Source organism: Tupaia chinensis, unplaced genomic scaffold, assembly GCF_000334495.1.
Source record: "Tupaia chinensis unplaced genomic scaffold, TupChi_1.0 Scaffold144090_1, whole genome shotgun sequence".
NCBI lineage: Eukaryota > Metazoa > Chordata > Mammalia > Scandentia > Tupaiidae > Tupaia > Tupaia belangeri.
The window spans coordinates 53,097-65,250 of NW_006203944.1; the positions used below are offsets into that span (position 1 = coordinate 53,097).

The 12,154-nt window shown below is 38.4% G+C and overlaps 1 protein-coding gene across 1 annotated transcript; it reads left to right on the forward strand.

The window, feature by feature from the left end:
• Positions 1-6,507: 6,507 nt before the first annotated feature.
• Positions 6,508-7,437, forward strand: LOC102468029 (olfactory receptor 7A10-like). Its single transcript, XM_006165926.2, has one exon. The coding sequence runs from the start codon at positions 6,508-6,510 to the stop codon at positions 7,435-7,437; it is 930 nt and encodes a 309-aa protein (XP_006165988.2).
• Positions 7,438-12,154: the final 4,717 nt, after the last annotated feature.

Below are 12,154 nucleotides of genomic sequence, written 5' to 3' on the forward strand. Positions count from 1 at the left end.
CGGGATGTGAACCACAGTCAACTATGTGGGAGTCCAGCGACATAGCCATTACGCCAATTGCTGGTTCCTGAAAATGATTTGTAAATTCTCAGTCATCTTGTTGAACAATGAAGGGTTCATAGGAGCTCCTTCTTCTCAAGAGGCATAGATTATAGTATTATTTGTAGATTATAGTATTATTTGTCTTGTTTTACTAAAGCTACAGTACTGAGTTGTACTCCTTTCTAGAAACACACACACACACACACACACACACACATCAAACTGTGCTTAGAAAGTAAAACCACTTAAATCCTTTGAGGGAGAAATATATTTGAGACCACGGTTTTTCACGTTTGGGTTCATCTTTCATTCACATATGAGGACCTTAACTGCTCTGTTGATAATGTGGATTTTGGCATCTAGTGTGTTTTGTAACTGGCCAAAAGATTTTTTAAAAATTTTACTTTTTAAAGCAAAAATGACAGATGTTTTAAAAACAGAACTTTTCAATCTTTTGTCTATTAATTGTTCCTTCTCTTTTCTCTTTCCACCCACTTCCAACCATCCAGTGCCCTCACTTACAGTCTACATTTATTCTCTCCACTGTCATATCTTTGGATCATTCATTTCTGCCATACAGTGCAGACATTCGGGACACATTGAGTGGAAATATACGGTGTGCTTTTTTTCAAAGGCTAGCTCACTTTGCTTAATATTAAGGCTTCTATATTCATCTACTTTGGATCAACTATGGGGGTATCATTGTTTCTTATGGCTGAGTAATAGTCCACTGTGGTCACACCCATGCTGAACCTCTTCGTCTCACAGTATATGTGCCCACAGTACATATGTGCCACCATTTTTCAACCCAGCCATCAGTTTTTGGACACAGGTTGATTCCACGTCTTAACAATAGTGAATAGTGCAACAATAAACATGAATGTGTGTCTTTCTGACTAGTGTTTTCCTGTTCTTTGAGTAAATACCAAGGAGAGGGATTATTGAGTCACATTATAGTTCTATTTGTAGGTTTTTGAGGAACCTATAAATTGTTTTCCTCAGAGGCTGTACACATATACATTCCTAACAAAAATGTAGGAGGACCTCCTTTCATCACAATCTTATTGGCACTTGTTGTTCTTTATATTTTTATTTCTAGCCATTCCAACTGGTGTTAAATGGTATCTCATTGTAGTTTTATTTATTTATTGAATTTTAATTTATTTTGTACATTCAATCAGTATACATCACTTAGCTTGTAAAGTGAGTTTACCCAATGTGAATACACTTCATGTCAGTCCAGTTCAGGATACTATATATGTTATAAACAGAAAATAATCCATTTCTCTCTCCCAGAAATGTCTTGCCTCTCTATTTTTCTCCCTAACTTCTTTCTTCACACTCTCTCCATCCTCCCACACTCTTCCCACACTGCCTCCAGTATCTATCACCATTTTTTATGCTTCTATAGCCTCTAAAATTTCTGTTTTCTGTCACAGAGTGCCAATACTTGTATATAAATTAAGTAGAGACATACAGTGTCTCTCTTTCATAGCAGTAATCGCCATTCTTGGTGATTTTCTATCAAAAGCCAGGACCTCTTTTTTATGGCTGAGTGCTATTCCATAAAGTGTATGTACTCCACTTTTTCAATCCATTCATCTGCCTGTGGATATTTGGGTTGGTTCCATGTCTAGCAGTTGTGAATAATATCAAAATAAACATAGATGTGCATGCAGTTTTCCAACTGAGCATTCTCCTATCCTCAGGTAGATACCCAGGAGTGGAATTTCTGGATCATATTGTAGCTCTATCTGTGGATCTTTGTGGTACCTCCATATTGTTCTCCACAGTGGCTGGACCTATATACATTCTCACCAAGTTACTGGATTCATGACTTGAACCTTGTAGTCAGTTATTTGTGATCCAGTACCTTAATCTTCATGCCATCAACTGATCCATGACAATTAGATCATAATTCACAATCGTGAAAGGTGCTAATGACCTTAGGAGGCAAGAGAGCTCCTAGAGAATCTGTAATAAAGAGTGGCTTCATCACACTTTCAACGTGGTCTCTTGAGAGCAGCAAATCAGCAGAAAAATGTTCCTTTCTTTCCAGACCAGTGTCCACGAGGGAAATCAGTATCTAAGATATTGTAGTTAAAAGGAGGAAATGTACCTAATGAGCAGATATAGGGAGCTGTAAATATTTTCTCTGTCATTATCCCTCAAGGAGTACAGCCTTGGGCTGGACAAGACAGCCTTGGGCTGGATAAGTTGTTATTTTTGGAATCTCAAGTGTAGCTAGGGGACCGTGCTTAGTGCTTTCATTGTGTTGTGTCTGAATACAGAGCTTTGGTCTCCATCATCAACCATCCAGGGAGAAATTCACCCTTCCACAGGAAGACTGTCCTCTCTGAGACCTCATGCAGATGAGTCTGAGAGCCTGGTAGGTACTGTAGGCCCAGTTCAGAGAATGGATGCCAAGAACATCTACCTGAGATCACTTGAAAGTCAAACCAGCTTAGCAGGAGCTGAGAGATTGATGTGTTTGGTTCCTTGACTAACCTAGTTCTTTCTCATTAATTTATTTAATTTGTAAAAATGCCATGTGTCCATCAGACTTAGCAACACAGGCATCATTGTGGACAATTTAGTGATGGGACTAGACATCCAATTGGATGAGGGTGAAGAAGGAATGGGAGAAATAAAATATTTCAGTTATATTAGAACATGTCTACAGAAATTTGCAATAAGGAAGTAGGAAAAGTAGAATCAGAGCTGTGATGAGATAAGCGATGACATTTAGGTCTTTTAAGGAATTTTTGAAGTGAGTCTATTTGTACACATTTCTGAATGTTTTAAGAATCCAGAGGAATAGATTACTTACAATTTGTACCTTACAGCAGTATTTCGTGAGACATGCATTTCACAGTTTCTTCTTTCACATAGTGAATTCAAATAAAAATTTATTCAAAAGTCAAATGGGAGTATTAAAGACTTGGGGCCAGCAGTTAGTGTAATGGTTATGTCCCTGGACTCCCATGTAGTCGACCACAGCTCGAATCCCGAACCCAGTGGCTTAAACTCATGCCAGGCGTGTGTGTGTGTGTGCGTGCGTGCCCAAGATCCTGAGAGGAGAATGGAGGAGAAGGGATTGTGGCGTGGCCATCCTCTCTGGGGGTGATTGACTTCTCACTTTGTTTCTCTCTCTCTCAGACAAGTGCTCACACTCTATGGCAAAAATTAAAAAAAAAAGATTTGTGACATTATGAGACTGCTGGAAATGTGAACAATTGACTCTGATGATATGAAAGAATTATTGCTAACAGGCTTTTTACTTTATTGCAAATTATAGATGTGTTTTGTTTTTATGTTCTGGGGTCTAAGTATATTCTATTCTTTTGTGTTTTTTCTTCTAATAACGAATTGAAGTTTAAAAATATCATTTTCATAACAACATTGAATTATTTTATGTGTTGATAGATATTGATATATACTGGGTGAATGTGAAAAATTTTTATGTTATCAAATATAGTAGGCCATCATATTGTGTACGTACCCATCCACCCCAAATTTTTATTAACTTAGAAAAAATTTTCTACATTAGTAATAAACATAAATTTTTTTTTTGCCACAGGGCATGTGTGGTCATCTGAGAGAGAGAGATAGAGAGAGACAGAGAGAGGGAAAGTGAGAAATCACCCCTGGGTTATTGTCCACACTGAAATCCCTTCTACTCCCTTTTCCTCTTGAGATTTTTGGGCACGCATGCATATATATGTGATTGTCAAGCCACTGGTTTTGGGACTTGAACCATAGTCAGTCAAGTTGGAGACCAGCACTTTAACCACTATGACAGCTGCTGGCCCTCCAAATTATGATCTTATAATGCAGTTGTCTAAATATTAATCAACAGATTGAAATAAAGAGATCAAAATAGAAGAGAGTATTGTCGAATGGCCATTGTCATGGGGGGTGATCTATTTAGATCCATGGAATACTTTGAAATAAAATACCGAGTGATTCTATTTAGCTAAGGTACTGAAAGTAGTCAAAGTCATAGAAGGAGACAACAGAATGTTGAGTGTCAGGGGATGGGCGAGAGGGAGAAACAGAGCTGTTTTCCCTTTTTATTTATTTATTTTTAAAAAGGAATGATTTATTTTATTTTATTAATTATTATTATTCAACTTAACCAGATAGAAACAGAGAGAAAGAGAGAGTGAGAAAGCATACCACCAGATCTGGGACTCGAACAGCAGTCAGCCATGTAGGAGTCTAGTACCTCAACTACTGTGCCACCTACTAGCCCTATGACTCAGTTCTTTTGTGATAATGTTAGCCAAACTAGAGTTAATTTTTTTTTTATTTTCCTTTTTTTTTTTGTTAAAGTGCCTGGATTTAAATGGAAAGATCAGAACACAACAGAAGATAGACCAAGTATGTGAGTCTGAACTGGTGAAATAGAATTTTATGACTTTTCATTACAACATTACTGATATTTTTCTATGCTTTGTTTTCCAGAGTTCAGGATTGTTGTCTTCTCTTGAATTGTGGATAGGTCCATGTACCTACTATTTGAACAAAATCCTAATCTATTTCCTGGCTTTGAGTCTTAAGCAAAGTTCTCTTAACATTTTTTCATTTTGATTTATTAGGGCTAAAGCTGCCTTTCTCAAAATTAAAACAACATTACTGATATTTTTCTATGCTTTGTTTTCCAGAGTTCAGGATTGTTGTCTTCTCTTGAATTGTGGATAGGTCCATGTACCTACTATTTGAACAAAATCCTAATCTATTTCCTGGCTTTGAGTCTTAAGCAAAGTTCTCTTAACATTTTTTCATTTTGATTTATTAGGGCTAAAGCTGCCTTTCTCAAAATTAAAAAAATGAAAAAAAAAACCTATTTAATAACCATAGTAAGCTATATAGCCTCAGCTAGGTGCTACTTTATAGTATATTCATTCTACTCACTGAGGTTTATGCCTAAAGTCAGACATGTATTCACTGATATGTATATATCAGCTAAACTTGCTATGGAAAATAATTAGATTCATTAAGATATTTTGTGAATCAATAAAATGTAGGGGAAAAAAAGGAACGGAAAGCAACAGCAGATACCAGAGATAGTGTGGGCGTAGGCTGAGAAATGGCATAGGTTGAGAAATAGGGGAAAACCTATATATAAGAAACGAGAAATGGAAACTAATTTGTTGATAATAGCATGTATGATTAAGCCATTATACAGTGTATTCTGGATGGGAAATCGCATTTTGTACACTGAGATGATGTGCAGTGAATGAATGTCAAGTAAATTGAAAAAAAAAAAAAAGACTGGATCACACATGGTCGACTGTCAGTTCAAGTCAAGGGGCACGTGTATGCTTATGTTTTGTAGCTATTTGAAATCATTTTCCAAAGTGGATGTATCCATCCACATGTCAGCAGCAGGGTTTAGAAGTTACGGTTCTTCGATATCCTTCTCAATCTTCAGTACTATTGGTCTTTCAAAATGTAATCCTTTGGGGGCTGACAGGTAGCATGGTGGTTAAGGGCACTGGACTCCCACATGATCGGCCACAATTCGAGTCCCAGACCTGGTGGCTTGCTTTCTCACTTTCCCTCTCTCGTGCACTCACTCTTACTCTTGCTCTGTCCCTCTCTGGTTGAATTAAAATAAATACATAAAGTTAAATAAAAACGTTTTAAAAATTAGTCATTTGGATGGGTATAGTATTATCTTATTACAGTTTTAATTTTTTTCATATATGTCAATGTAAATCCTTTGTATCTTCTCTTACTCTATGACTTGCCTTTTCAATCTCTAAAAATGAAACCTCTTATTACACACACATACGCTCAAAACTAATTATGTGACGTGATGGCTATGTTAATTAACTTGTTGGTGGTAATATTTTAAAGTGAGTATGTATGTAAAAAAATCACATTGTACACCTTGAATGTATAATATTTTTATTTGTCAATTGCTCCTCAATAAATTTGAAAAAAGGTTAAAAAAAAAAAAAGTCCTAGACCTGGTAACTTGAAAAAATTTCAAGGCACATGTGCATGCACTCCCAACATCCTGAAAGAAGAAAGTGGAATGGTCATTCTATGTAGCAGGTGATTTCTCACTTTCCCTCTCTCTCTCTCTCTCTCTCTCTCTCTCTGATCAATGAGTGCATGTGCCCAATAGCAAAACTAAAACAAACAAGCAAAAAAAACAAATAAAATCTCATTGTAACATCACATTTTACTCCATGAATATGGACTATTATTTTTTGTTAAGAAATAAATCAGTCAAAAATCCTGCAGCATACTTGACCTATGGGAATAAAGAAGTAAGATAAGAAGTCCTAAGCAGAGATGACACTATGAAAGCCTAAAGGGGATTAGATCCATACAAAAGTATAAAAAATAACTTCGTGACTGCAAAGTATTAACTATGGCATTTCCAATGATGTGAGTAATACCTGGTCATGTGAAATTCCCATCATATTTTCCTCTTTTCAGAGAGTCATCATGGGACCAGGAAATGATACACAAATTTCAGAATTCCTTCTTCTGGGACTTTCAGATGTACCAGAATTGCAGCCCCTCCTATTTGGGCTTTTCCTCTCCATGTACCTGATCACTGTGTGTGGAAACCTGCTCATCATCCTGGCCACCATCTCAGACTCCCACCTGCACACCCCCATGTACTTCTTCCTTTCCAACCTGTCCTTTGTGGACATCTGTCTCACCTCCACCATCGTCCCAAAGATGCTGGTGAACATCCAGACACACAGCAAGGTCATCACCTATGCAGGCTGCATCACCCAGATGTTCTTTTTTTTAGTCTTTGTAGCATTGGATGACTTCCTCCTGGGTGTGATGGCCTATGACCGGTATGTGGCCATCTGTCACCCCCTGCACTACACAGTCATCATGAATTCCTGGCTCTGTGGAAAGCTGGTCCTGGCATCCTGGACCATAACTGTCCTGTATTCCTTGTCACAAAGCTTAATGGCATTGCGGCTGTCCTTCTGTACACATGTGGAGATTCCCCACTTTTTCTGTGAACTTAAACAGGTGATCCGCCTTGCCTGCTCTGACACCTTTCTTAATGACATGGTGACCTATTTTGCATCTGTGCTGCTGGGTGGTGGTCCCCTTGCTGGAGTTCTTTACTCCTACTCTAAGATAGTTTCCTCCATTCGTGCAATCTCATCGGCTCAGGGGAAGCGCAAAGCCTTTTCCACCTGTGCCTCTCACCTCTCTGTTGTCTCCTTATTTTATTGTACAGTCTTAGGTGTGTACTTTAGTGCTGGAGCTACCCACAGCTCACACTCAAGTGCAGTAGCCTCAGTGATGTACACTGTGGTCACTCCCATGCTGAACCCATTTATCTACAGTCTGAGGAATAAAGACATAAAGAGGGCATTGAAAATATTCTTTGGACGAAAATTATGAACACATCATTGGCCTGGAGCTGAAATAATGCCCGTGATTGCTAAGTTTAAAGCCTTGGCACCAACATTGTGATTCTCTGATCAGATTGTGAAAGTACATCTGTACAATTTTAATGACTCTGTATTTAGCTTTCTACACTCTCTTATCCAGCCATTTTTTCCCTTGAATATCTTTATACTTTTTCAATGTTATTCCTGGCCTTGTATCAGAAATACTGTGAAAGTATCATTAGGTCATAGAATAACATGCAGCTCTTTTAAAAACATTTCTTATTATTAAAATACTATTTTTATTGGGACCAGCAGTTAGCATAATGTCTAGGTCACTAGACTCTCATGTAGTCAACTGTGGTTCGAGTCCCGGACCCAGTGGCTTAAACTCATGCCAGGTGCATGTGCTTGTGTGCCCAAGATCCGGAGAGGAGAATGGAGGAGAAAGGATTGTAGCGTGGCCATCCCCCCTGGGGGGTGATTTCTCGCTTTCTGCCTCTCTGTCTCTCCCTCTTTCTGATGAGTGCATGCAGCCTATAGCAAAAACATCTCAAAAAGTATTATTTTTTATTTAATTTGATTATTATTATTATATTTAATGAGAGAGCAAGAGAGAATGAGTGAAACTGAGAAAGCATGCAGCTAGTTCTCTGACTCATACCATAACTGTCCATATGAGAGGTCAGTACCTCAACCACCATGCCACTTGCTGTCCCCCTATATGCAACTCTTATTGAATTTTTGTATAATGTTACTAAAATAACTTCTTGGGTTTTATTTTGCCTATGGAAAAAGAGAACAACAACAAGAAAAAAATAGCTAGAAAGCAAAAACAAAACAAAACAAAACACATGACATTTGGCAACTAAGACCCTTATTGTAATTTAGAGTCTAGAAAAATCTGAAACTGCAGATTTTCATGTATGTGTATGTCTTTGCTTCCAGTATCTCTATCTGAAATGTAGGCATTAATATATTGGTGTGTTTGATTGTCTGTAATTTGCTCATTAGAATTCAGTTCTGTTCTTCAGCTCAGAGTTCATATTCCTTACTCTAATCACGGTTGAAATTTGATAGCATACTAGAGTACAGGGCTGGAAGCCACGAGAGGACTCTGGTTCAAGTTCTGAGTCCGGTCAGCCTGAAATCTCACTGGATGGGTGTGTGGTCAGGATCCCGAGGGCTGGAGGACTGGAGAAGGGAGTCTCAGCTTGCCCATGCCCTGCCCCTAGGGGGTGCTTCTCTCTCTTTGTATCTGTTTCTCTGTCTCCCTCTGGTTCTCTCTCGTGTTCTTTCTTTTCTCATGTGAACCAACACATTCTATTACAAATTAAAAAAAGTATCAGTTACCTGAGTCAAATATTTGTATATAAAAAGTCAAATCTAAAAAAATAGTTGAACAAACATGGCCTTAGAGTCAGAGATAGACTTGAATATGATGAAGTGAACATTTCGACCTTACATTGTATTGACTATGCACCATGTTCCCTGTTCATCCTGTTCATTCACTTATTGAAGTATGTAAAATTGGTGTCCATGTGGAAGGGGATTTATTCACTGTGGTGAAGGATTGACTGGTGTGTTTGATGCTATTTTGTTAAATATCTTCCTGTTTCTTCTTGAATACGCCAATGCTGGATGTAATTACAAACCTGGAGTGCTTAAAATAAATTATCTCCCCCTCTTTAAAATGTTATCATAACCGCTGAAGAGGCAACGAATGAACAGTCATCAATATTATCCAATATATATTTTAGTGCTCAAGAATTCATGACCAGAGTTCGAAGCCCCGTCCCAGTTGTTTGGTTCAGGGTCGCAAATTTCCCATAAAAGCATTCACGTTCATCAGATTTGTCCTAGTTACCCCAAGAGAACACCAATGCAGTTATTTTTTCCAATATTTATTTATTTATTTATTTATTTAACAGTCATCAATATTATCCAATATATATTTTAGTGCTCAAGAATTCATGACCAGAGTTCGAAGCCCCGTCCCAGTTGTTTGGTTCAGGGTCGCAAATTTCCCATAAAAGCATTCACGTTCATCAGATTTGTCCTAGTTACCCCAAGAGAACACCAATGCAGTTATTTTTTCCAATATTTATTTATTTATTTATTTATTTATTTATTTATTAGCTTTGCTAGAATGCTCCTTGCCAGAGAGAGACAGAGAGAAAAGGGAAAATGAGAAATCACTCTGCAAAGGGTGATGGCCACACTATAGTCACTTCTTCTCCAGTCTTCTCTCAGGATTTTGGAGACATGCACACATGTCCAGGATGATTGGTCAAGCCACTGGTATGGGACTACATGCATTCAGCCATGCAGGATCCAGAATCTTAACTACCATGCCACCTGCTGACCCATGACAGTTAAATTTTCACTCATGGTTGGTGAAAGGTCTAATGACATTTGGAGGCAGAAGAGTTTACAGATAACATATAATTCAACAGTATTTCAACTTGGTTTCTCAAGAAGAGCAAATCAACAGGAAAATTTTCCTTTCTTCCCAGACCAGTGTCCATGAGAGAAATCAGCTACTAAGAGGTTGTAGTTATAAGGAGGAAATGTACCTAATGAGCAGATATAGGGAGCTGTAAATATTTCATCTGTCATTGTCTCTCAAGGAGTACAGCCTTGAGCTGGGCAAGCTGTCCACGGTTGACTTTTCTGGCACCTCCAGACTGATGAGGGTTCCATGCTTAATTCTTTCATTGTGTCTTGTCTGGGGACAGAGCTTAAGTCTCCACCACTAACCATTTCCAGAGAAATTCACCCTTTCACAAGAAGACTGTCCTCTCTGAGTGCCCACATAGGTGAGTCTTAGAGCCCAGGAGGTACTGCAGGAACAGGTCAGAGAGCCTGGATACCAGGAACACTACTCAAGGCCTCCTGAGAGCCAAACCAATCTAGCAAGAGCCGAGAGACTGATGCCTTTGGTTACTTGCCTGACAAAGTTATTCATCATTAATTTATTAAATATGTAAACAAGCCATGTGTCTGTCAGACGTAACAATGTGGGCATTGTTGTGGACAATTTAGTGATGTGACTAGACATCCAATTGGATGAGGGTGAAGAAAGAATGGGAGGAAAAAATTATTTCAGTAAATAATTAGAACATGTTCCCAGAAATGTGCAGGTCACAAAGTAGTAAATGTAGAATCAGAGTTGTGTAATAACTTTAGGGTTGGTTAAGGGATTTTTGAAATGAGTATATTTGTACATATTTCTGTATTTTTTGAAGGATCCAAATGAATTGGTTGTTTGCAATTCATTCCTTGCAACTGTAGTGCATGAGACCTGCATTTCACAGTTTCTTCTTTTGTATTTCATGCCTTAATTCCAAACTTGGAAAAGAAACACCAGTGAAAAGAAAAAAGAGAGAAAGAGGAGAGAGAGAGAGAGAGAGAGAAAGAGAAAGAGAGAGAGAAGAAAGAGAGAGAAGTCCTCTCAGGAGGGATGGCACACTGCAATCCCTTCTCCTCTAATCTCTTCTTGGGATGTGGGCACTCATGCACATATGCCTAGCATGATTTCCAAGCCACTGGTTCCAGGACTTGAACTGTACAGTCAGTCGTGTGGAATCCAATGCTTTAACCTTCACATCACCTGCTGGCCTCGACTTTATTCTTCTTATTAAGATCTAGTTTTCTTATTTAGCCCAGTATTTACAGCACTCACGATAGTGAAGAGCAAAATCTGATGATTAAACTCATGCCTCCATGTGGAATGTATGTGAAAATAAAATTAGGATAATTTGTTTTAATCTGCCTTAGAGTCAGAGATGACCTTAAATGTAATACAGCAACTTGTAATTATACATTATATCCCTATAGAAAACGATTCTTTCTCAGCTGTATTTCTATTCATTGAAGAAGGACAGATTGTTGCTTGTGTGTGAGGAGTTCTATTTATTGGTGTATAGTATTGTTTGGTGGGTTTTACTATTTCAATATGGATATATACATCTTCCTGTTTCTACATGAGCACTCCCAGTGCCACCTGTCAATATAAATCCTTCCATTGTTCTTAATGAAACCGCTCCCTCTTTCTAAATTTTGTCGTAGTCACTAGAGGAGCAGTGAATGATCAATATCGATATCTACTATTGATTTCCAGTGTCTGGAGGAACCTCTCAAACCCTTGTGATCAATGGATGACTCACAAGAGAACTTGAATTTCTGTCCAGTCTATGTCAAGGTCACAGGTTTTCTGCATGAATAAGCTTGTCCTTCCATCTCTCTTATTTACCTGAAAGGGAAGTACAATATTCTCCCCTACATATTTTTTTAAAGTGCACTGTAGGGGCCAGTCTATGGCATAGTCAATAAGGCACTGGACTCCCACATAGCCAACAGCAGTTCAAGTCCTGGACCTGGTGGCTTGAAACTCACACCAGGCACATGTGTGTGTGTGTGTGTCAAAATCCCAGGAGGAGAATGGAGGAGACAGAATTGTGGTGGCCACCCCCCCCGGAGGGTGACTTCTCACTCTCTTTCTCTCTCTCTCTCAGGTGAGCACATGTGCCCTCTTACAAAACCCTAAAAAACTCTCAAAGAAACAAAAAAAGTAAGGAGAAATGTTAGAAATGATGGCTGTGTTTATTCCCTGAGAACCACTTTTACATTTATGAAATGGGGACGACCACCCTGTACCAGCTAATGGAGCTGAAAACTCACCCCCATATATGTGGACACATAGGGAGTCCTTTATAATCTCATTTTTT

Bases quoted from the DNA above. Each gene is read 5' to 3' on its own strand.
- LOC102468029 (XM_006165926.2), top strand. From the start codon at position 6,508: ATGGGACCAGGAAATGATACACAAATTTCAGAATTCCTTCTTCTGGGA.